The 27,272-nt window shown below is 37.1% G+C and overlaps 1 protein-coding gene across 1 annotated transcript; it reads left to right on the top strand.

Moving 5' to 3' along the window:
• The first annotated feature begins 483 nt into the window (after positions 1 to 483).
• LOC113019085 (adhesion G protein-coupled receptor F5-like) lies at positions 484 to 27,003 on the top strand. The gene is made up of 19 exons (XM_080295312.1): positions 484 to 1,186; positions 1,855 to 2,010; positions 2,107 to 2,274; positions 2,737 to 2,766; positions 3,297 to 3,452; positions 3,565 to 3,732; positions 3,861 to 4,522; positions 4,631 to 4,683; positions 18,624 to 18,736; positions 18,861 to 19,079; positions 19,839 to 20,042; positions 20,245 to 20,373; positions 20,468 to 20,646; positions 23,269 to 23,445; positions 23,549 to 24,862; positions 24,957 to 24,998; positions 25,472 to 25,522; positions 25,643 to 25,709; positions 25,944 to 27,003. Exons 1-19 carry the CDS (start codon positions 871 to 873, stop codon positions 26,000 to 26,002), a joined length of 4,263 nt encoding a protein of 1,420 aa, XP_080151438.1. The 5' UTR covers positions 484 to 870; the 3' UTR covers positions 26,003 to 27,003.
• Positions 27,004 to 27,272: the final 269 nt, after the last annotated feature.

Genomic DNA, 27,272 nt, shown 5'->3' with positions numbered 1-27,272 from the left:
TTTTGTTTTTTTGCTTAGTATTACAAGTTGTTGACTTTGACAATGTTTGAAGTTAAACATTTTTAAAACTCTGTTTGCATGCTAACAAATAAACATTGACAGGCTGGTATGATCCAAATACATTTAAACAAGTTGAGCAGCACATTATCTGGAAGGCAGAAAACCTTTTGCCTTCCTGTTGGCTCCCATTTACAGAAGGAATGCCAGCAGCATGACACCGTGAATAATGACTGATTTTATTAAAAGGACTTGTGTTCTTTTCTCTTTAGTTAGGATGACATTACGAAAGGTCTCGTTATGCATCGTTATTCTCCTAGTCATATGGAACTGTCTTAAGTATGAGAGACACAGAGAGTTTCTAAACGGCTTCTTTGAGGTAAGAATAAAAATGAATGAATGTATAATGATGAAAAAATACAGTGAAACAAATCATTTTCCTCCTGGATTTTCTTCCAGGAGTTAATGAGTGCAGAAGAATCCAGCATTCATCTAAGACAAAAAAGAGAAAGTGAGTAAAATTTTAGCAGTGTTACTACAACGTAACACATGTTTGTTGACTAATAATATAATTATATAATAATTGTATTTATTAAAAAAAAACATGCTTTGCAAAGTGCTTTGAAAAACTAGACGAGGGAGGATATTCAATGAACAAGCAGAACTGAATAGCAATAACAGTATCTGACCAAGTCCAGATTATCAGTGTTATCATTGCTTTATGGTTTGTTTGGGTTTTTCTTTTTTTTTCTTTTTTTTTACCTTTAGCTTCATCAAATTCCACTGAGTATGAGTTCCAAGCTGTTATAAGCGTCTCAAATCTGGAACAATTCCAGTCGATACTGAACACTCTCAGTTTTCCTTTATTGATCAATGCCACTGGTGAGATTACAAGCATTAATACAACAACAGGTAAAACATCCATTTATGTTGCATCTCCATTGCTTGCCAATCTTATTCACTCAAAGTGTCACATTGAACCATTGTGTTGTGTTCTTCTCAGTGTGTTCACCAAACATAACTGCAAACATAACTGGATACCAGTGCACATGTGAGGAGAGCTTTGCTTGGTCATATAACAAATGCATTGACTATGAGGCCTGTGATGCCATCGTTGGTGATACGTGTGGATGCATTAATGGACTTCCAGCAGATGGGCAATATTGCCAGTTAAAAACCAGCAACCCAGGTAGGACTAGGCAAACATGTATCACATGTGATAGGTAAGTAAGTATGTAATGTAAATGTAAGTACATTTATCCAGCATATGTAGTTAGACTGAGGTTTCTACGTCTGTGTTCTGTGAAAGGATTTAATAATGTAATTTTTTTTAAAGTGTAAAGGATGTTGATTTGAATTCTATCCTAAAGCCATAACTTTGTATAAAAATGGTAAATGGCCTATATTTATATAGCGCTTTACTAGTCCCTAAGGACCCCAAAGCGCTTTACATATCCAGTCATCCACCCATTCACACACACACATTCACACACTGGTGATGGCAAGCTACATTGTAGCCACAGCCACCCTGGGGCGCACTGACAGAGGCGAGGCTGCCGGACACTGGCGCCACCGGGCCCTCTGACCATTTGTATGAAATTTGTTTCAAAGGTTCAGTTGCTGTAGTCGCAATTTTCTTGTTTACGAGAGATATTTAAAATTTATGAAATGTTTGAGAAATGTTTTCTCAGTGTCAACACTAGCTACACCAACAGCTATATCACTAAATGATATATCACATGTAATTTAATATACATGTGATATATGTATTTCACATGTATATTATATATATAAAGTTGCAACAGAAGTAGAAACATCTTAAATAAATGGGGTGCTTGTTTTTTGTCTCCTCTACAGTGCCAGTGGAGTATGATATAGACTTTAACTTGCTCTTGCCAGTATCCAGCCTGCCCCCAAATTTCATTGATCTGTTCAGAAACTATGTGGGAAATTTGTCATTCCCCAAAACCATCACTCAGTCTTTAATAATTGAAGACTTGAACTTCACCACATGTAAGAATTTTGTACTCGGACAGATTTAAATGTGTTCATACTCTGGTGCATGGTTTATGAGGTATGTTTTGTCATTGTTTTGAATGACTTTAACAGGGTGCTATCCAAACTCCACCGGAGGAATGCAGTGTCAGTGTGAGGACCACTTTGGTTGGTCATGTGAAAAGTGTGGCCTATACGGTGCATGCAGTAATGTCACCTCACAAGCCTGTGGATGCATCAAAGGGCTTCCTCCTGATGGAGAGTTCTGTGAACCAAACGCAAGTAAGAAACTTGCAGCTGAAGAAATAGAAGCATTTTAGAAGCATATTAAAGAAACATTAACAGATCTAACATTGCGTTCAAAATCCTTACTGACATTGCTATGACATAACCAAAAGTTATGGACTTCCTCTGAGTGGGGAGTTCTGGCAACCAATCACAAGTAAGAACTGCAATTGTCTAGCTGTTGGATGAACAGACTACTTCCTTTATCAAATAGATGAATGAACTTTTCAACTGTCTGATTACCTAACATTGTGTTATGAGAGTGATTAGACATTAGATATGAATTGCTCTGTGGAAACACACTGCAATTAATTCTATACTCACTGTATTAAAGAAACATTAACACACCTAACACTGCATTCATTATCCTTGCTGACATTTCTATGACATAACCAAAGTCATGGCGTTTAGTTTCTGGCTTGAAATTTAAATAATTAAACATGTAATGTTTTTCCACAGGTGTCGCTCCTTGCCCAACACCACCTCCTGGTATGACAAACATCTTTGTTATTCATTTGTGGAAGCACAGTTCAATTCATTCTATACACACTGTATTAAATTATCTGATTGTTTGTGTTCAAAGACACAAATGATCTTGTTATGTTTAATTTGTATTTTGGGTGTGTTATCAAATATCAATATGTAAGAAGTTATTTTTACAATGGAAAGTGTATACAATATGTTATTTAGAGAGAAAAACGTGGAGGCCATCAATTTGGCAACAAAGAAAACACTTTCAAAAGATATGGCTACTGTTGTGCTTTAGCTCAGCCGCTGCTAATTTTCTAAAACTTACCAAGTAGCTTTTTAGGCATTGACCTAAACCCATGTGTTGGTAATGGATAAACCTGGACAAGTAACATACTTTAATAAGTAATGCATTCTTAAATGATAAAGGTATTTGAAAATCTGTAACATGCATGAGTCGAACTTGGGTCAGTTTTACATTTTCACGTAAATATAGTTTCCCATCATTGCAACAGTTGTATGTGATGGATTTCCCCTTTTCTCCTTCACAGCACCAGTGGACTTTGATATAGACCTTGAACTGCACATCCCAGCATCTAGTGTGCCCCAGAATTTCAGTGTTGTGCTCAGAAATATTCTGAGAAATTTCTCCTTCCCCAAAATCATCACTGGGTCTTTAACACTGAAAGACTTGAACTTCACCACATGTAAGGACCTGATCTTATTTGACTTTTGCACTCCAACACATTTAATGCTGTTCATATGGTGCTGTATGACTTGTGAACTGTGTTTTGTTATTCTTTTAAATGTCTTGAAAAGGGTGCTATCCAAACTCCACTGGAGGACTCCAGTGTCAGTGTGAAGACCAGTTTGCTTGGTCATGTGGCAAGTGTGATGAGTACGGCGCATGCAGTAATGTTACCTCACAAACCTGTGATTGCATAAAGGGATTTCCTCCTGATGGAGAATTCTGTGAACCAGTCACAAGTAAGGACCTTGTCGTTTTTATAACAAGATGTATTTTTTTTATTCACTTTAAATTCATCAAGTTTGCGTCATGAGTGTTCTCCGTGTCACTAAAACAATATAAGGAATTCTTGAATGTTTCTCCACAGATATCATTCCCTGTCCACCAATGCCAAACACAACAACACCAGATCCTACAACTACAACACCAATGCCAAACACAACAACACCAGATCCTACTACTACAACACCAATGCTAAACACAACAACACCAGATCCTACAACTACAACACCAATGCCAAACACAACAACACCAGATCCTACAACTACAACACCAATGCCAAACACAACAACACCAGATCCTACTACTACAACACCAATGCTAAACACAACAACACCAGACCCTACTATAACAACACCAATGCTAAACACAACAACACCAGATCCTACTACAACAACACCAATGCTAAACACAACAACACTGATTCCAAACACAACTACACCAGATCCTACTACAACAAAACCATTACCAACAACTGCACCAACACCAATTCTAACCAATACAACAATTCTGATGCCAAATACAACCACACCAATGACAGACACAACAACAACACGGGTTTCGAGTACTACAAGAGTGCCAACTACTACAACCACAGCGATGTCAACTACAACAACAACAGCAAACACAACTACTACAATAACACCAACTACTGCTTCTGTTACAACAGATCAATTGACCATAAATGTGGAATTTAGTGACACATACAATAATCCAAACAGTGTTTTTTTCAGAAATGTTAGCACTGCTGTAAGTCTCAATTAGCCCCATCTTTGTGTCATTCAATTTTCACATAATCTCAAACTACTCAATTCAGGTGGTTTAATTCATGTTTGGCAATGTCACTATCTCAAACAGATTCAAGCAGAAGCACAGAAGAACAAAATCACAGCACAATTAATTAAATTCCGGTAAGTCACATTATCTTTTTTAATATACCAATCCTAACAATTGTTTCTTTGTTTAGGTTTTTTTGTTTGTTTGTTTTTTTACAGTTGTTACAGTCTTTGAAAAGTTTCTCCTCTGTGTCAACACTGCAAGTCAAAAGAAAATATCATTATGTGGCTACCTTGAAGCTTCTTAACATAAATGCCCTACAAAAAAGGGATAACTACAACCTAAAGTTCCACTACCCATGAATCACTTACACACACACCATACTGGCAAAAACATCTAGTATAACATCTGTATAATCATCACCTTATACAGAGGCAGACTGAGACTCTAATACAGGCCAAGAACTTGACTTACAGTTTTTTACAGCCGCTAGGACACATTTCTCAATACTTAGGTCACTTTTGCAAAACTCTTCACACAATTCTCCTAACTGACCTTCAGCTTGGCAAAGCAGTTCATTTCACGTTCAAAATGCACTACAACTACCAAAACACTTTATTCAGGTCTCAAATAAATTCATTCTTCCTGAACACTAGCAAAGGTTGACAGCCGACAAACACACTTTGTCACCCACAAAACAATGACCTAAAAAACACTAGCAACATGTAGCATTACACAGTGTTTTCTTGTGTAAAACAAGGACACATCTCTGTTTATAATTTCAATATATGTTACTGGAATGAATTAGACATCATGCAGAATTCGTCAATATTTGTTTATGTATTTTTAGTTTTTTGCACTAAGTAATCCCAAAATACAAGAATTTGTATACACACCATCCACTGATACACATACAATAGTAATGCTAATCTACTCGGTCTTCTCCATTTGGCCACAGGTTCCCATCCACATCACATCTTATGTCATCTAGGGAAATACACCTAGGAAAGAATCTTCTGGCATGCCAGAATTGAAGGAGTTGAAAAATTGAAGGAGTAACACCTGTGTAGATGTTCATCTACAATGAGAATCAGCTGTGGCTGGTTAAACTGCATTTTTAGATTTACAGTTTTTTCTGATTGCTTAAGCACATTTTTTGTAACTTTTGGCTAATTTTGCAAAACTCTTCACACAAATAAGAAAACCTGTCACCCAATAATCAAAACATTGTAGTTCTCTTGCAAAAGCAAACACAGCTAGATTAACTCTTCACACCTTCGTAAAAATGGTGTTTCCGTATCAAACAGTACACACAAGCCATCATCTACTAAGCACACAATGCGCCAACTGCACATTGATGGTATGAATACAAAACACATCTGGCTTTTGCTTTCTCTGTGCACAAGGTAGGCTATGTCAGTTTGAGCTCATACTTCTGTCATAGATCCATAAGCATGGAGGGATCCAAACTTCAAGTACTGGTGTTTATTCAAACACATCAAAACAAACACAAGTGTTTATTTCCAAGTATAGGATTATTTGCAATCGCCATAATGACTATATGGGTTACTTGGTCTGCAGTGAACATGCTTCCTCTGCCCCAGCATCTGGTCATCTAGCAATTCTGTAAAGTAACAATTTCAGTATTTTTACATCAATGGTATTGGTGTGTTTCTCATTGGCATATGGCAGTGCTACAAATCTTTGTGCGAAGTGACTGTACTAACCGATTCTCATTTCAAGATGTCCTTATGGTGCTTGCTACAGTGTAGCGGCTCGAGTTAGGCTGGACCCGTTGGCCAGCTACCCTCAGGGTCATTCCACGGTTGATTACATGGTCCACTATTGTAGCTCTGATGTCATCAGCAATTCTATTTCTTACTCTTCCTACCCTTCCTCTCCCCCCTCCTCATCTTCCTCTCCCCCCTCCTCGTCTTCCTCTTGCTCCTCCTTGTCCTTGTCATCCTCTTCATCCTACTTCTTCACCTCCACGTCCTCTTCTTCGGCTTCCTCTACTTCTCACTCTTTCTGCTCCCTCCATTGTACTCCGCACACACAGCTTACCTGTATTATAGTGCTTAGGCTGATTGCAAAGTGAACTAATTATCTAAAAAAGTTTTCACATGTGAAAGTGTGCCAGACAGTTGGCAAATTAGTGTTAATGATAGCCATACATGTGTATACTTTTGCTAGGAGTGTGTTGGAAATTTGGTAATTGAGTGTTGTGCAGTGAATTGTGCCTACAGTTTTGCAAAGTGTGTGTTACAAAATTGCAAACTGAGTGCAAAGCAGTTTTTGTGCTTTTAGTTTTGCAAACTCAGTGAGTGGTTTTGCTATAAGTCTGAATAGTTTTAGAGATTGTGCTACAGGAATCACAGTTAGGGTTTAAGCATTCAGAAAAAACTGTAAAGAATAATATAAGTTTCTACATGCTCCAGAAACCTTCAGATAAAACTCAGCACTTTTCCTCGACATTTTGCCGCAACATTTCAAAGAGCCGTAAAGTAAATAAACGGCAGACGTTTCATGCATACGCAGTACAGGAACGTAGCTTTTTCAGTGTGGATGAAAACAACTGAAAATGATAGTGTGGACGCGGAGTGTTTCTAGACATAAACACCGTTTTCAAATTTATCCAGATTAGTGTAGACGTAGCCTAAGCTGGTGGTGAGGAAATTCACGTAAATCCAGATGAGGCAACCCAGGAGCAATCGTAGAGGTAGGCACATTCAACTGCCACATCTATAAAATCAGTTTTCCTGAGTCATCTATGGACTTGGTGAATAGCAAGGTTAAACTTTAGTGCCCAGGAAAATAGGTCCCAGAGATCTGTTAATTTTAAGAGCTAGAACAACCTGTAAGAAGCATTATGAGATGTGATATTCATACCCTAGTTTTAATTTTGATGCTTCACAAAGAGTTAAAAGAAAAAAAAGGATTGTCCACAATATTAGACTTTAAATGGAGATTGGCATTTGCTTTGCCATGCCTAATCCTTCAGTGCTCCTCACTTTAAAAACAAAGCAGATGGAACATTTTGAGGAAGAGTTTGCTCTCTAAATGGTTCATCTGCTTGTGACAAAATCCAGAGAGCAGTTCTTTATTAAGAGAAACATCACTTTATACGCTTTCACAAACTTTACTCTCCCCTTTCCCTAGTCCTGTTGAAATCACTTTTGACCCAAATGACACCAGTTGCACCATGCTTAAATCCTTTTTTTACTGTTCATCGTGACCTTTGTACAAAAACACCTCCTATTCATGATACTATTGCACTTCATTCATTCAGAATCATTACAGAATGATTACTTCCACTTATTTTGTTACATTTATAATCCTGAATTTTAAGAAAATAACCATAGCGCAAACAAATTTTATATATTCCAGAACTCCATACTTTACCAATAATTATACGGCTAAAGATTCAGCACCTTATTTAGACCGACTCAGGCGGATGAGGCTTTGAGGATTTCAGTCTCTTCAACAGTCAGTCGTATACAGTTTTTCTGGCAACCACCAGAGCAAGATCGTATACAGAGAAGCGTTATTAATCACTCCAGTGCTCTTGAGTCTACTGGCAGCATGCTTTACACCACCACATCCTACACTTTGCATTGCAATTGATGATGTAAGGCTTGGCCATGGAAACCCATTCCATGAAGCTCTCTACACATTATTCTTGAGCTAACCTGGAGGCCACATGAAGATTAGACAGATTTGTCTAAGTATCTGACAAGTCATTGGCTGTAACAATTGACTCTGCTGAAACTTGGCAACATCTGAGCACTATTTTATATTACCCATCACATAAAATCCCCACTGATTGTTTGCCACTAATAATTGTCTCTAGAATATTCAGTACTAAGAAAGGTTCACAGCTGTACCATTCTAGAATTCACTGAGAATGACCCATTTTTTCACAAATGCTAGAGTTCAAATTCAGATTTTATTTGTCACATACACAGTTCAACATGTAGGGAAATGCTTGCGCCCAAGATTTAAGTGGGGGAGTGAAAACCTTTGGCAATATTGTGTATCTAGTGAGCGACAGTTCTCTGTAATAAATAAATAAATGAATGAATTTTAAAAATGCATTGCTAATATCAAAGCTCAGAGGAAAGTGCCCTAACTGCTTTGAGCAGATAGGAGGGAAACAGCAACTCAAATAACCACTTGTTGCAACTAAGCAGTGCTGGGGAGTAACGGAATACATGTACCAGCGTTACGTATTTGAAATACAAAACATGAGTAACTGTATTCCATTACAGTTACCATTTAAAATGATGATATTCAGAATACAGTTACAAATAAAGGAATTACACAGCGGTCTTTTCCTGTTTCATATGTTAGGCAATGCCCTCTCTATTTTTGGTAATTCCACGCCAGTGGAAACCCAAACAAAAATGCATTAAGAGGATCTAATGCCTGGGTCTCAATCTTGCAGCCCATGTCACCCCTACTTGCGGCCTGCATAATGACATGAAGAAATATTTTTCAAAATTATTATTCAAAAAATTATTTAACCCACTGGGGTCGACGGACACGCCGGCACGTCAAAATCGCATGACCAATTTAAGATGAAACAGCAACAAGATGCAGCAACCCAGAGTCTCCTTTTCAACCAATACCAATACTTTGTTCAAAAACTTAATGTGTTATTGTATTTCAAATTATAGCTTCATAATGATTACAGGACATCAGACTACTTGTTCTCATTGTTTAGTTATAAGAATAATCACATAGAAATTAAAAAACCTGAAGTTGTGTGTTAATTGACGCTATTTGAACACGTATATCTTTTCATTTTACATGTATATACTTGCCTGGATATTTCAACAAAAACATTCAACATTCACACTTTCACTCATTCACAGAAGTGCTCTGCCACACTACAAAGGCAATCAGGCAGCTAACTGGGGAAAGGGTAGTGTGCCGTGACTTATGAGATGAAATCTCTGAACACATTTTAATCACCACTATATCACTGTGATTGTGATCACTGTGATCTACATGTGTTTTGAAACTGGGTTTTTGGCGACCTGGTATATGTCAGTGTTTCTGTCTGTAGAGCACACAAAAAGGTTCAGACATTTTTCATTGTGCATGGTTGAGGTTTATTTTTTCCAAAGGAAAATAGGTCTACATATTCAACTTGAACGATAAAAGCAAAGTATCGATCCAATTTCCTTTCCTTCCTTAAACAGCTCCATTTCCTTCCAATTCACCTGTGTGTCAATTTCAAGATCCTGCTTCTTACTTTCAAAGAGCTTCATAACCTCGCTCCTCCATATTTATCTGATCTTCTCCATATGTATGCCTGACTACAGACCTGTTGGGTCTAACACTTAAACGCCGCTGGCTCAGAGACCAATCATTTGTGTACGACCACAGTGCTTTTTGTCTTTTACTTGCTGCAAGGGGAGCCTGAGCTCTTCATCTGATCTCAGCCAACTCCAAACTCTGGGACCCCTCTCACAGTCCTTTTATTAACATCAGTATTTACACAAACATCTCATTAATCATGCGACAGATAAGACACCCACCTGTGAACATGGGACGTGTGTGTCTGCGATGTGTGAGCATGTGATGTCACCAATATCCTCAGTCACCCCATATATGGCGTAACATTTTAACGAACCAGTGTTTAGAAAACAGAGCTGAGCATTCTTGCTAAAGATCTAATCACCTTGCTAAAGATCTAATCATCTTGCACAATGACAACCATATTGATGCACAATTCTCTAACAGGACTTTTAGTTGCTCTGCCCCAAGACTTTAGATGCACTTCCACCAGCTCTTCAAACTACAAACTCTCTCTGTACTTTTAAAACACGTCTCAAAACCCATCTATTCAGAACTCCATACCCTTTTATACTTGTTTATATACTTTCATGCTTGTTTTTTTTTTTACCTTATGTTTAAATTTTGTTTTGCTATACTTTATTATATTGTATTGTTGTATTATTGTAAGGTGACCTTGGGGGTCTTAAAGGCACCTATAAATAAAATGTATTATTATTATTATTATTATTATTATTGTTGTTATTATTAATAATAAGGCAAGGCAAGGCAAGGCAAGTTTATCTGTATAGCACAATTCAACAACAATGTGATTCAAAGTGCTTTACAGAGACATTAGAAACAAAAACAAATAAAAAGCATGATTTAAAATTGATTAAAACAAGCAAACAAACAAACTAATTAACAAACAAACAAAACAGTATATAAAATCAAAACAGATAAAATCAGAACAATAGATAAAATCAGTAGTTAAATGTAAGTTTTGAAATTTAAGCTTAAAAGTTTTCTTCTACAACATCAGCTGTAACTGCTGCTACTTCACTGATGAACAGTTTAAGCACACCATCAACACGGAAAATAAATTATCAATAATCCATTTTAATAGCAGAAGTCTGTATGCCAACTTCAACAATATAAAGGAATATCTAAATGAGTTGGCAAATCCATTTGGAATTATTGCCATTTCTGAAACATGGATCAATGCGGAGAAAGGAATGGACTTTGGACTGGAGGGATATGAAGTGAATTTTGTAAATAGAAGGAACAAGAGTGGAGGGGGAGTAGCTGTGTATGTGGATAAAAACCTAAACTACAAGGTGGTAGAAAGTATGACAACTGTAATTGATAATTTACTAGAATGTATAACAATTGAAATTTATAAGGAAAAAGAAAAAAATGTAATAATTAGCTGTATATATAGAACACCTGGCTCTAGTATTCAAGTATTTAATGACTTCATAGAGGAAATATTCTCTAAAACAAATCAAAAAGTTATGTTTATCTGTGGTGATTTTAATATTGACCTGTTGAATCCAAAAAAGCATAAAATAAGATAAGATAAGATAAGATAACCTTTATTAGTCCCACACGTGGGAAATTTGTTTTGTCACAGCAGGAAGTGGACAGTGCAAAAGTTATGAGGCAAAAATTAGAATACAATAAGAATAAATACAGTACACAACTGTACAGAATAGAATAAAATAAAATACTATATACAGTAGAATAAAATAAAATAAATATACAATAAGATAAAAATAGAATACAAATACAAATACTATATACAACTGAGTAAAAATACAACGATGACAGAAAGGATTATTGCACTTAGTATTATTGCATATGTATGGATGTGTGTGCTTGATCAGTTAAAGTCTTTGTTGTGGAGTCTGACAGCAGTGGGGAGGAAAGACCTGCGAAATCTCTCCGTCCCACACCGTGGGTGCCGCAGTCTCCCACTGAAGGAGCTGCTCAGTGCTGTCACAGTCTGCTGCATGGGGTGGGAGATGTTGTCCAACAGGGATGACAGCTTAGCCGCCATTCTCCTGTCACTCACCACCTCCACTGGGTCCAGAGGGCATCCTAGAACAGAGCTGGCCCTTCGGATCACCCTGTTCAGTCTCTTCCTGTCCCCAGCAGAGATGCTGCCGCCCCAGCAGACCACACCATAAAAGATAGCAGAAGCCACAACAGAGTCATAGAATTTCTTCAGGAGTGGGCCCTCCACTCCAAACGACCTGAGTCTCCACAGCAGGTACAGCCTGCTCAGCCCTTTCCTGTAGAGGGCGTCTGAGTTATGAGTCCAGTCCAGTCTATTGTTCAGATGAACACCAAGGTACCTGTAGCTGTCCACAGCCTCAATGTCCATACCTTGGATGTTCAGTGGTTGCAGTGGAGAATGCTTGTGCCTGCGGAAGTCTACCACCAGTTCCTTGGTTTTACTGGCGTTGATCTGGAGGTAGTTCAGCTGGCACCAGTCCACAAAGTCTTGGGTCAGACCTCTGTACTCCTTGTCGTCCCCATCAGTGATGAGGCCGACTATTGCAGAGTCATCAGAGAACTTCTGCAGGAAGCACTGGGTGGAATTGTGGGAGAAGTCTGCAGTGTAGATGGTGAAGAGGAACGGAGCCAGAACCGTTCCCTGTGGGGCCCCCGTACTGCAGACGACCCTGTCCGACACACAGCCCTGAGTCCTCACATACTGTGGTCGGTCGGTGAGGTAGTCCAGGATCCAGGTAGTGAGGTGATGGTCCACTCCAGAGTTCACCAGCTTGTCCTTTAGAACCGAGGGAAGAATGGTGTTGAAGGCACTGGAGAAATCAAAGAACATGATTCTCACAGTGCTTCCAGCGGTCTCCAGGTGCTCCATCACCCCACACAGTTGGTCCGCGCAGGACCTGACGACCCTCGAGCTGATGCCATCTGGACCCGCTGCCTTCTTGCCATTAATCCTCCTCAGTTCCCTCCTAACCTGGGTGGTTGAGAGAGACAGGCTGGAGCCTTGTGTTGAGTGTGTATTGGATGCTGTTGTTGGGGGTGGGGGGGAGTGAGCAGGGTGAATAGAGGAGGTGTGAAGTGTCTGAGGTGGAACAGCAGCAGTGGGGGTGGGTGAGTCTGCAGCCGATGTTGCAGACTGCCTCATGGCTGAGTCAAATCTGTTGAAGAAATGATTCAGTTCATTTGCCCATCTCACATCCCTCCCAGGCAGAGAGTTCTGCTGTTTGTGGCCCGAGATGGTTCTGAGGCCTCTCCAGACTTCACCAACGTTGTTTTGTTGAAGCTGGTTCTCCATCTTCTGCCTGTAGCTCTCCTTCCCATTCCTTATCAGTCCCCTCAGCTCTCTCTGCACCCTTTTCAACTCCTCTTTGTCTCTGGATTTGAAGGCCCTCCTCTTCTGCTTGAGGACGGTTTTAATTTCTGGGGTAATCCAAGGTTTGTTGTTGGAGAAACACCGTACAGTCCTGGTAGGTACAGTGTTATCCACACAGAAGTTTATATAGTCAGTAATGCATGTAGTAAGGCTGTCGATGTCCTCACCGTGGTCATCACAAATCACCTCCCACACAGTCGACTCAAAACAATCCTTAAGAGCCTCCTCGCTCTCCTCTGACCATCTCTGTACTGTGCGGGTGGCTGGTGGCTCCCTGCGCACTAAGGGCTCATACACAGGGACAAGGTGCACCAGGTTGTGATCAGATCTGCCCAGGGGAGGGAGAGGTGATGAACTGTATGCCTCTTCTGCATTGGCATACAGTAAGTCCAGTGTTTTATTGACTCTGGTTGGGCAGGTCACATACTGGGTGAAGGTGGGCAGTGTGGAGTCCAGTGAGGCATGATTGAAGTCCCCTGATATTATGAGAAGGGCTCTCGGTGATTGTGTTTGCAGTCTGCTGACCACAGAGTGGAGAGAGTCACAGGCTGCATCCGCGTTGGCCGAGGGGGGGACATACGCTGTTATCGCGATAACATGCGAGAACTCCCGGGGCAGGTAGTACGGACGCATGCTAATGGCTAACAGCTCAATGTCTCTGCTGCAGAGTTGCTCTTTTACAGTGATGTGCCCAGGGTTACACCATCTGTCGTTCACAAAAACTGCCAGTCCCCCTCCTTTCCTCTTACCGCTGTCTCTGGTCCTGTCCGCTCGCAGCAGCTGGAATCCCGGTAGTGTCACGCTTGTGTCCGGAGTTAGCGATGTTAGCCACGACTCCGTTAGCATCATGATGCTACATTGCCGGTACTCCCTCTGTGACCAGGTTAGCGACATGAGCTCATCCATCTTATTGGGCAAAGATCTTACGTTTCCAATAATTACAGAAGGAAGAGATGGTCGATAACGTCTCCTTCTCGGGCGACGGCGCTCCTTTCCAGCACGACACCCCCGTCTTTTCCTCCTCAGCTCGCTGGGAATATCGGGTCTGTCCGCCGGCAGTACCGCTGCAGGACTCAGCGCTAACAGCTGATCCTTACTGTAAACAAAGGATCTCTGCTCTGGGTCCCCAGACACGGGTGAAAAAAGTAGAAATGACCGACGAATTCCTAAACACTATGTACAGTTTGAGTTTACATCCTAAAATAACCAGGCCTAGCAGAATTACACCACATTGTGCCACCTTACTTGACAATATTTTCACTAACAATATGGAAAACAACATTGTGAGCGGATTATTAATTAATGACATCAGTGATCACCTACCAGTTTTTGCAGTTTATGACACTAATTATAAGAAAAATCAGCATGAAGAACAACTGAGATACAGACGTGTAAGGACAGAAGAAACTATGACTGCATTTAAGAACGATCTATTAAATCAGGACTGGGACAATGTGTACAAAGAAGCTGATATTGATATTGCATATGGCATATTTTTAAGAATATTCATGGAGTTGTACGATAAAAACTGTCCAACAATAAAATACAACAGAAAGCACAAATATTCAGATAGACCATGGCTCACTAAGGGTTTACAAAATGCATGTAAAAAGAAAAATACACTCTATAGGGAATACCTAAAACAAAGAACAAAAGATGCTGAAAATAAATATAAAAAATACAAAAATAAGTTGACCAATATTATACGTGTATGTAGAAAGGAGTATTATAGTAAAATATTGAACAACAATAAACATAATATGAAAGGAATATGGGATGTTTTAAACGGTATCATTAAAAATAATTCTGGACAACAAAGTTATCCACAATACTTTATCGATAATGGCAATATTATGGAAAACACTGCTGATAAGGTCAACAGCTTTAATCATTATTTTGTAAATATTGGACCAAAACTGGCAGAACAAATTCCTGAGTCACTGCCATCAGTAGACTGTAGTGAAAACCTGATTGATAGGAACCCTAACTCAATGTTCCTCACATCAGTGGAGGAAAAAGAAATAATTGACATTGTACACATGTGTAAATATAAAACATCTACTGATTGTAATGATATTGACATGAAAATCGTCAAGAAGGTCATTGAAGGAATTGTAGGACCTCTAACATATATTTGCAACTTATCATTTCAGACGGGAAAAGTGGCAAACAAAATGAAAATAGCTAAAGTTGTGCCGCTGTATAAAACCGGGGATAGACGCCACTTCACAAATTACAGGCCTGTTTCTTTACTACCACAATTCTCCAAAATCCTAGAAAACCTGTTTAATAAACGATTAGACAAATTCTTAGATAAATATAAATTACTCTCTGACAGTCAATATGGATTCAGATCAAAAAGATCAACATCTCTGGCATTAATCGAATCAATTGAGGAGATTACGAATGCTATAGATCAGAAACAGTATGCAGCTGGAGTATTTCTGGATCTCAAGAAAGCATTCGACACAATCAATCATGACATATTAATTAATAAACTGGAACGGTATGGGATTAGGGGGGTTGTACTGCAATGGGTGAAAAATTATTTAAGTGACCGGAAACAATTTGTGAAGCTGGGTGTCCATTCCTCATCATGCTTGGACATTGCTTGTGGTGTTCCACAAGGCTCTGTACTGGGTCCAAAATTATTTATTATTTATATAAATGATATTTGTAAGGCATCTGATATATTAAAATTTGTATTATTTGCAGATGACACAAATATTTTTTGTTCTGGGGGGAATCTAAAGGAGCTGCTGGATACAATTACTTCAGAAATGTGCAAAATTTAAAAATGGTTTAACAGGAACAAACTATCGCTAAATCTAAGTAAAACTAAAATTATCTTATTTGGGAATTCCCTTAGAAATGCACAAGTGCAGATTCATGTAGATGGTGTGGAAATTGAAAGAGTACTTGAACATAAGTTTCTTGGTGTGATTATAGATGATAAATTAAACTGGAAATCTCATATAAATCATATACATAACAAAATTTCAAGAAGTGTCTCAATCTTGAGTAAAGTAAAACACATTCTGGACCACAAATCACTCCACATTCTCTATTGTTCCCTGATTGCACCGTATTTGAATTACTGTGCAGAGGTTTCGAGCAATACTTACAAATGTTCGCTATCATCAATCTTTATATTACAAAAAAGGGCCATAAGGATAATCCATAAAACTGGTTACAGAGATCATACAAATCCACTATTCTTAAAATCAAAAATTCTAAAATTCACAGATCTGGTTCATTTTCTCACAGCACAAATTATATATAAAGCAATAAATAACCTGCTTCCTGACAATATTCTAAAAATGTTTTCTAAAAGGGAACGGGGATACAATTTGAGGGGGGAATTAAATTTAAAACATCCTCGTATCCGTACAACATTAAAAAAATTTTGCATCTCTGTGAGTGGAGTGAAGCTGTGGAACAGACTAAGTAAAGATATGAAGCAATGTCCAAGCATGGCGCAGTTTAAAAGCGGTTTAAGGATACGGTTTTTACAGGGTACAGGGAAAAGGTAGAGATTTGATAGGGTGTTCTTGTCTAATATTTTCATGTGTGTGCACATGCACGGGTTTGTTGGTATGGGTATATATATATATATATATATATATATATATATATATATATATATATATATATATATATAATTGTAGGCTGTGTATCCTTGAGGTGTTAATGGGGTTATTGAAAATGTGTATATGTGCGTATGTGTGTATATACGTATGTATGGATAGATAGAAACATATATGTGTATATATTTAAAAAATAAAAAATAAAAATTACACATAACATATAATGTAATTGCAAGGAGGTATTTCTGTAGTCTATTGATACTAGATAGTGGAAAAGGGGTGGGATTAAATAAGCTTATGCTTCTTCCTGCTCCTTTTTGAACATGGACGTTATTTGGAGTTGTGGTTGCTCGTTTTCCTTTTGTTTGCTTTGTTCATTTGTCTCTTTTAATTCTATTTTTTTTATACTTTTTCAACATGTTCAAAATAAAGATTCAATCAATCAATCAATCAATCAAAGTGTGGATTTGGTGCTTTATTAAAATGCAGCTGAGAATAGGTGAGTCTTCAACCTGGATTTAAATAAACTGAGTGTTTCAGCTGATCTGAGGCTTTCTGGGAGTTTGTTCCAGATATAAGGAGAATAAAAGCTGAATGCAGCTTCTCCGTGTCTGGTTCTGACTCTGGGAACTGATAAAAGACCAGATCCAGATGACCTGAGGGATCTGGAAGGTTCATACTGGGTCAGGAGGTCACTGATGTATTTTGGTCCTAAACCATTCAGAGCTTTATAGACCAGCATCAGAACTTTAAAGTCTATCCTCTGACGGACAGGCAGCCAGTGTAAAGACCTCAGAGCTGGACTGATGTGGTCCACTTTTTTGGTCTTAGTGAGGACTCGAGCAGCAGAGTTCTGAATGAGCTGTCTGACGGATTTTTTAGGTAGACCTGTAAAGATGCTGTTACAGTAATCAAGCCTACTAAAGATGAATGCATGGACTAGTTTTTCCAGGTCCTGTTGAGACATCAGATCTTTTATCCTTGAAATATTCTTGAGGTGATAGTAAGCTGATTTTGTTATTGTCTTAATGTGTTTTTCTAAGTTTAGGTCTGCATCCATAACTACACCCAAATTTCTCGCCTGGTTTGTGGTTTTTAGGTGTATAGATTGAAGTTCTCTGGTGACCTGTAATCGTTTTTCTTTGGCGCCAAAGACTATTACCTCAGTTTTGTTTTTGTTTAGCTGGAGAAAATTGTGGCACAACCAGTCATTAATTTCCTCAATGCATTTACCAAGAGCCTGTACAGGGCCTCGGTCTCCTGGCGACATTGTGATATATATTTGTGTGTCATCTGCATAGCTGTGGTAGTTTATTTTGTTGTTCTTTATAATCTGTGCCAGTGGGAGCATGTAAATGTTAAACAGAAGGGGTCCCAAGATGGAACCTTGGGGAACTCCACATGTGATACTTGTCTGCTCAGATGTGAAGTTACCTATTGATACAAAGTATTTCCTGTTTTCTACGTATGTTTTGAACCAGTTTAGTACAGTTCCTGAAAGACCTGCCCAGTTCTCCAGTCATTTGAGTAATATGTTGTGGTCATAATAATAATAATAATAATAATAATAATAATAACTTGATTTTACCAAATGGTAAACTACTAACTCGTAAATTGAAGAAAAATGTGAGGTTTTTGGAGAATTCTTTTTAAGTTAAGTATAGTGCAAAGCTATTTAGGGGATTGGATTCCAAGTGCTAGTAGACTGAAAATATAAAACTATGACTCAACTATCATTGACTTATCTGTAGGTGTGAGAGTGAAAATGTACATTACATGCCAGAAATGTTAGCGTTTCCAATCCTTTTCCATATTATAGGAGTGGAAGCACCATCGCTGAATATAATGTCACTGCTGCTACTACAGTCATCCAAACACTAAACAATGGAATTTTTGACCAGCTAGCAAAAATCTACTCTATGATATCAGATGGTAAGCACTTGTCTACATTTGTGATTTTATTCAATTTTACATATATGTTTAATGTCATATCAAAAAACACATGAGATCAGATGATTGTTTAATCATTTTTTTATATTTATGTTCATTTTTATAGAGCCACGTTTTCTGGATTTTAAAATTGAAGGTAGTGGATTTTGGGAGGATAAAGTCATTGTAACATGTGGCCATCCACCATTGGATCTCTTTGGTACTGACTGGAGAGCAGAGTGGAGATGTGATGGCAATGTCATAGTTGCAGATGGAGTACATACCATTTCAAAAAACAACAGTCACTCAGTCTTATCTGTGTCACAGTTCATTCGTGCTGACAGTGGTAAGAAGCAAACAACTGCATTCCATGGGGAAATTCACAAATCATATACATTTAAAATGCGAGTGTAGTCTCAGCATTTTTTAGTGATTCAGCAAGTGCAATTACAACATTCTGATTGGCTTAAGGGTAAAACTTGTTTGGTTCAGAAAAAAACATCACATGTATCTTTTATCATAACTCTTTTACGTGGCCTATCGACACAATTTAAAATCTGGTATATAGTTTGAAGTCCGCACTTCTGACCCAAGTTGAAATGGAGTCGCTGGGTCGCTGCAACCCCAGAGGGTTAAGGAAAACGTTGTTACTGCAATGGAGCAATCAATATTAGTGCAGAAGGACTGAAATCATTTGATTTAAATAGTTAAACCATTGCTGTTGCACAAGCCTTTCTCAAGAGAAAGAAATACCAAATTACAAGTGCCAGTGTAAATGTGTACTTGTGTGAACACAGATGTCAACTAATTCATATTAGAAATCCTATTTAAATTTGGAAATAAGTGGTTGCTGAGCTCTTAATAATATAACAGTAAAATAAAATGTTGCTAGACAGAGAATGGTATTCTTGAAACAAAATGGAGCAAAAACTCGTTATCAGCTACATTATTGCTTTTTTGTAGGAAACACTGAATCTGCATAGGAGAACCAGCCATATTACAACTGTATAATACAGAAATAAGTGACACTGTCAACCCATATATTATTATTTTTGTTTGGCAACACTATTTTATTTATGTATATAATAATTTACTTTCATTCCAGGAAATTATGAATGCAGGCTCATACGGGAAAAGGATGAATCATTTTATCGACAACGATCCAATGGAGCCTTCACACTCAAAGAGAAACCCTTGATCAGAGTGGACCCAATTCAAAAATTTTTGAATTGTAGTGGTCAAAATGTGCCACTAAGCTGCACTGTCAACAATGACTACAATATTAATTTCACAAACGTGAATATTAGCGGTAAATCTGAAACAAAGAATCAACAAAATGCAAATCAGCTATTGGGAAATAATTTCTCTGCTCATCTTGCAATACTTACGTTATTTACTAATATGAGACAAAACTTTTTAAAAACTAGTCTGATTAATATTACATCAGATCTGAATGTTTAGCTTGTATTGCTATTCATATTGACTTTGTTGTTTCTGCGATTTATCCAAAGGTAAAAAAAGCATTACCTATCAATATAAAACTGATAGCTGTACAGACAAAGAGCAGGATACAATTACCTGTCAATCAACTACCTATCCTGAATTCAAAGAAACAATAACACTCAGATTTTACAAAGGAAGTGAGTATTAACACATTATAAAGCAATTTATTAAATTCAGGTTAAAAATTATCTACATTTAATAAGGTCTTTTTTTTTGTTTTTGTTTTATTAGATCCTCAAATGTGTGATGATAAAGAATTTGGAAAGGCAGTTAGTGGTTCCAGAGCCAGAATACCCTGTGCAAACAATGAGGTAGGAGAAAAGAGTGCATTGTGCAACATCACAACATATACTGAAATACGAGACACCTGCATACTGCAACCCATTAAGGAGCTGCTTGACCAATCTGAGGTGACTTATATAAACTGCCATGTTCTTTTTAGTTCTTTGTATTGTGGAAAATGTACCTTAGAGATAAATCACAATATTACATATTTTAAAGAGTTTAGAAAGTTCACCTAAGTGAAGCCACAAAAATATTACACAAACCTCTCTTTAAGTTACTCTTTTAATTAAAGTTAATTTGCTATGTGTTTTACTTGACAACTGTGACTATAAATTTCAAAACTAGATTATATCAAATGATAAGATAGGCTCTTAAATGACTAATTTTTTCTACTCTACATTTCAATTTTGCTGATGATGGAAATGACCATGTAATGTAATGTAAAATATAAATGGTTCTCAACACAATCCTGTTGATTCTATTCTGGGCTATAATGGAAGATGAATCCACCTCTCAAATTATTACAGCTCCTTCAACCAGTTTCCAAATGGATGGTATCCTGTTAGACAGCAAAACGATCATGGTCTTAGGATTAAGTGGTGTTTTTATTTCTTGGTGAACATACTTGAGTTTTAGTTGACTTTAGTTTTCTAGTGTTAGTTTCAAGTTCCAGGGCTCTATGTACTACAAAGTAAGTTAAATATATACAGGGATTCTTTCCATTATTTGGATTCAATTGCCCTAACGTCAAACATCACAACTACTAAGTTAACTAAGTTTCAGCTATAAAATTAGAGATATAATTCTCCTCTTTCAAGGAACATTTGAATTCTCTCTCTAGCCCAAAATGGTTAAAGCATTACAGTGATGTGAACTGCACATGTTAACTAGTATCTAGTAGAAGCTGATTTTTCTGTCTGTGTTCAGACAACAGTACCTTCTGAATGCGTTGTGCTAACATGATACTTAAAATATCACCATAAAGCTTGTCTTCTCTTCCTTCCGAAAGCATCAGAGCTGGGGCAGGTGCTGTGCCAATGGTGAAAAAAAAGAGTTAAATAAATGTTTAAATTTGCATAACGCAGTTTTAGTTATTATTCTTTCAGCTGGAACCTTGATGTTGTTTAATAGTCTGAGAATAAGTAAAATACAAATACAAAATGTAGGAAATGTAATATTCCCTAATTTAAAGTAACCAATTTATATTGTCCACAAGTACAAATAGATGCCCCTAAATTGTACGTGCTTTGGAGTTTGTAAGTGCTTTTTGAGTTTTGGGAGCTGAAAGAGCCGGTTCTCTAAAAGGAGCCGGAAATCCCATCACTACAGAAAACCCTGGTTCACCCCAAAGTTACCCGGATAAGACAAAGTTCTGCTTCATAGTACAAACCTCAGAAAGTTAAAAAGAAAAAAAAAGATAAAAAAGGATAACCACTGCACCAAAAAACCCCGCACAACAGAAATTAAAGTAAGCTGCAATGAGTCAATGCTTATCAAGTCCTTTAACTTTGTGCAATACATGTTTTACAGTTTTATACCATTTGTGATGACAGACAAACTGTTAATACAATTTGTGATGACAGACAAACTGTTAATACAAAATAAACTTGTCACCCATTTAATAAAAATAAAACTTGTCAAATAAATAACCACAAAGTAAGCAGGTAGTTTAAGTTTATAAAGTATGCACAAAAAAACACTTTTTCAATAAATAACCACAAAGTAAGTAAGTAGTGTTTCTTTGTTTTGCCACTACAGCACTATTTACAATTTGTGATCAGAAGACATGGAAAGCACAAATGAAACACGGTATTAGCGATGGTAAATTCGATTCTTTTTACTGAATCGAGTTTTAATGAGTCACTTACCAAAGTGAATCGATTTTTTAGTCATTTGATTCACTGTGTCAGTTGACCAGAGAGTGCAAAAGATGTACATTTTCAATCAAACTTAATTTGTTTCCCTTTTCATGTAAATCCTACTGCTAAGATGAATGATTCTAAAAGAAAACAACTATTTTATAGAGCAAAAAAGAGCAAAAACATTTCTAAAATTAAGCAATTTCCTATCAAAGTTGCTTAATAAACATTTATTTTATTTTATTTTATTAGTATTTTCCTTAAATGTGTTAAATATATATTTTCTCATCTAAATGTCCACTGAGCTGTGAGCCAGGGGGCGGTAATGCGCCTTAACATTGGTTGCCAACCAAGAAGAAGAAGAAGCTGTGAGCCAGGAGGGAGGGGGTGAGCGAGTCCTAAGTGATTCGCTTAGGCAGAGCGATGCTACTGTGAACCGAGGAGCTATTTTCTTGATGTGAGCTTCTACTCAGGGTTTTTTCTTCCAGTTCAGAGCAGAAGTTTTTTTGTTACGATACTGGATGTTGTGTTTTTCTCCACAATTTTAATTATAAGCTAGATACATTGCTGCTAACAGCAACAGGGATGAGTCAGTGAGTCAGTTGGGCTTGTGAATCATGATTCATGAGTCAGTAAAGTGATTCTCGAGTATTGAACGATTCGTTCATGATTCGCGCATCACTACACGGTATTCACTGTTCGGTTTATAACTGCAGGCAGATTAAGGTTAAAAGACTGTAATAAACGTAAGCCAGATTCTGTGAGGATTTCTACAAACAAAAACCTTTGAGATAGGAATTAGTAAATAGGAAGCCCAAGTTTGTCATTCTAACTTAAACATTGAGTTAAATTGTGAAACTAAATACTTTTTCTCTTCAACTCTTGCAGGTCTTGACTGCCACTACACTGCCAGCATTTTTGCAACAGCTCAGCAATGTTACTAATGGGAATTCTGAGCAAGTGGTTAACTCACCTAAAAATATTGATGCTGTTGTTCAAATCCTCAGAAATGTAGCCAACAGAATAGAATTATTCAATATCTCAATCAATGAAAACTCAATGAAGGTACATGCTAGTTTACTGAAGTTTGAGTATTCTAAATAATACATGCTTTTTTTTAATTTTGTATTTGTTTATTCAATCTAATACTTTTTTTTTTTTACTGTAGGATATCCTGATAACTGCAGGTGTTCTCACCACAGATCAGGCAAGGGACTCATGGAACTTTCTGAACAAAAACAATGAAAGTATCTCGTATAGCATCTCTAACCCTGACGGTGTTAGTTCATCATTATTGCAGTCTCTTGAAATAATAACAAAACACCTTGCCAGTTTCAATAATTCTGGTATTGACACGCCTTTTATCATCTTGAACAGAACTATATACACAAACCCTATCATTGGTGATTTTAATTCTTCAGTGGTGATAGAAATACCACAGAATGAGGGTAAAAATAAGTCAATCACAGTGATAACATTTGCCTCGCTGAATAATGTACTCCCTGCAAGAGAAATAGACAATTCATCGATTAAGGTCATCGGTGGCAGGGTTGTACTTGTTCAGTCCAGTGGCCAAATCAATAATATCTCTTTGACATTTGATATTTTAAATGATACACTGAGAGATCCAAAATGTGTCTTCTGGAACTTCAATCTCCTTAATGGTCTCGGAGGATGGGACGATGAGGGCTGTGAAGTGGTAAATACAAATGAAACTGGAACTGTCACCTGCAACTGCAACCACCTGACCTCATTCTCTATCCTGATGTCACCAAACAGTCCAATTAGCCCAATTTTGGACTATATAACCTACATCGGAGTTGGCATTTCCATGGGTTCCTTGGTCATATGTCTCATCATTGAAGTTAACATTGCTGTGTCCCTCCTGATTGCAGATATTTGGTTTATAATTGGAGCAGCCATTTCAGATGCAAATCATAAAAACCACTCAGCATGCACTGCAACTACCTTTTTTATCCATTTGTTCTACCTAGCTCTGTTCTTCTGGATGTTTGCCTCAGCTTTGTTGCTGCTCTACCGTACAACTAATGTCTTTGGTGGGGGTTTGTCTAAAGCATCTATGCTGGCCATTGGATTTTCTCTAGGCTACGGAGCTCCTCTAATCATAGCAACAGTAACTATAGCTGCAACTGCACCAGACAACAAATATATCAGAGAAAATGTAATCTGCTGGCTCAACTGGGATGAGTCCAAAGCTCTACTGGCGTTTGTGATTCCTGCACTTTCAATAGTGCTGATAAATCTCATTATCCTGGTTGTGGTTTTGTACAAAATTATAAGGAGAAGGGTTGGAACAACTGCTGCACAAGCAGGTGAAAAGAGCGTTTTACTGGTTATTGTCAAGAGCTTGGCTGTGCTTACACCATTTTTTGGAATAACTTGGGGTTTGGGAGCTGGACTTCTGGTGCATCCAAGAGACATAGGAATCAATATTGCATTCGCACTCTTCAATTCGCTACAGGTACAAATAAACTTTTTACCTTTTTATACCATAATAGCAGAATCTTTAATCACTGAATCCTTGATAACGGACATTACTCTGTCTTTTAAAAAAGGGCTTCTTTATTTTGGTGTTTGGAACACTGCTGGATGGTAAGGTATGTACAGCTCAATTTTAAGTCAAGTTAATGAATAAGTGCTTATTGTTGAATTACTTTAAATTAATGTTAAATGATATAATTTGGTTTAACCAACAAAGTGCTTAATGTCTACAAACCTTTACTGACGAAGGAATATGAATTGTAATAATACTACACTAAAATCCTCTTGTCAAGTCAAACTTCTGCCTTTTAGTGCCATTTCATGGTTTCTCTGTAAATCCATATAAATGACTAATTCAGACTTGATGGTGAAAGTAGCAAACAGCAGGTGGGCCCACACTTCAATAAATAACAGTTATATGTATGTGTTCGTATCCCACACAAGCACACAAAAAAGCAAGATAAACATCACCATAGACTTACAAAAAGATTCCTTTTAGTGTTTGGCTGGGCATCATGAATTAATTTACTTTTACAGCTAACTTGTGCAACTTCCATTGTAGTGTAACATTTGAGATTTCACTTACCAGGTGCGGTCAGCAATATCATCATATGCACGACCGTCCAGAAGTGGGACAGGGGTAAGAACAGTTTTCGTGTTCCTTTTTTCTTTCCTTATTTTTGGATCTCAGCCAACTTGTTTTTTGTTTTGTTTTGTTTTTTCAAATATTGCATGATTTGTTTTTTGTATTGTATTTTAGAGCACAAGTGCTGGAAACTCATCGTCAAGTGGACTTCGATTTTTAAGGAACTGGAGACGTGGAAGAGGTAAATAACAATTAAAAAATTAACATAAAGATGCAGGAAAAGCTGTGTGTTGTTAGGTGTGCTTGTACCTTAATCAGGCAGTCCAACACAGAAAACAATTGGATGGGTTGCACATTAACACAAATTAATTTTTTTAATTTTATTTATTCATACAATTATTTTACTTCTTACTTCAGTGTCTACTGTGTATTATTTTTTTGCCACAGATTAACTATACTGCTCTGTTTTTTTTAGATGGCTACAACATGACATCCAGTGCATCCAGTGATTTACATTCAGCTAGCAACACATAATGAATGCAGAAATCTGTGGTTATTCAGATAACCAACAAGAAGTCAGGCTTTTCTTTGTTCCTTTTTTCCATAGTATCAGTGAGTTAATCTGTTGTGTTTTTATTAATAGCTTATATAATATTTAATCCCAGAAGAATTTGGCTTGGTTTTTAAGGAAAACAAATAAAGAAAAATATGTGTGCTCACCAAAATATTTTTGAATGGCATAATAAATTTTGGAATTGTAATCAAACTTTAAAAAAAATTATGTCATCGTTTTCATCTTTGATTTTGATTTGCATGCATGATTATCAACACAGCACAGAGCATAGATTTGTAGTTATACTAATAGATTTTTATCAATCTATAGATGTTTTTAAAGAAAAGAGTTGAGTGTTCTTATATTCTAAAGAGTGAGTAGATTTGATGTCTGATGTAAACATAAGTAAAACATTGTACTCGCAATATACACAGAAATACAAACTACCTTTGTTTAAAAAAACGTTTTTGTGTTGGGGACATCTACTCAAAATCTTGCCGTTTCATTCTGTGTCAGTATGTATCATGGCACACAGTCCCACAAAGATCCACATGAAAACTGTTAATTGAGCTGTAACAATTTCATTCATTTGTAATTCAATAATTTCTGGTAATCTTTTATTTTGTGCATTTTGTGAAGTAGCCATGTGTTGTAAAGATGAAACAGATGTCAGGGAACTGTTGCACATTAGGTAGATCTTAATGCTGAAATTTCTCATACTCATGTTAATTTTACCCATATTTATTTTTTTCTTTGCAGAACAGATAACTGTTATTCTAATTAGCACCTTCATAATCTTTACTGGCTACTCAAAGATTAACTAAGTATGCTTTCTGTGCGCCTTTTGTGCATTTAATGTGGTATGTTTTTGGATAGCTTTGACATGCCTTAATTTTGATCCTGATTAATAATGTATACAACTAGCTTTCTATTACTTTCTATTACTAATTATGTCCTGAATTTGTTAAACTTTTATTCAGAATTTGGTGATTTAAATCTTTTAAAAATACCAATCTTGTGTCAAACTCCAGCTTCACACACCCTGTTAATCTGGCAGATTTGTTTGAAGTATCCTAAAATCCAAATTCCTAAAACAAATAAATAAATAAATAAATAAAATAAAATAATAAAAACCTGAATTGGAATGACACACAGACGAAGTTCCTAATAGTGGTGTGCGGATCGATATTGAAATATCGATTCTTCCGATACCAGTAATTTATGTTCTAGAATCGATTCTCATATTAAAAT

The sequence above is a fragment of the Astatotilapia calliptera genome, chromosome 20 (assembly GCF_964374335.1).
Source record: "Astatotilapia calliptera chromosome 20, fAstCal68.1, whole genome shotgun sequence".
Taxonomy (NCBI): domain Eukaryota; kingdom Metazoa; phylum Chordata; class Actinopteri; order Cichliformes; family Cichlidae; genus Astatotilapia; species Astatotilapia calliptera.
This window is presented reverse-complemented; position numbering and strand designations above follow the sequence as displayed.

What these genes read in the sequence shown, in the direction of transcription:
- LOC113019085 (XM_080295312.1), top strand. Translation starts at nt 871, where the DNA reads ATGCCACTGGTGAGATTACAAGCATTAATACAACAACAGGTAAAACAT. An exon ending in GTTCATTCGTGCTGACAGTG is followed by an intron (nt 19,080 to 19,838) that starts GTAAGAAGCAAA and finishes CTTTCATTCCAG; the next exon opens with GAAATTATGAATGCAGGCTC. An exon ending in AGCTGCTTGACCAATCTGAG is followed by an intron (nt 20,647 to 23,268) that starts GTGACTTATATA and finishes CAACTCTTGCAG; the next exon opens with GTCTTGACTGCCACTACACT.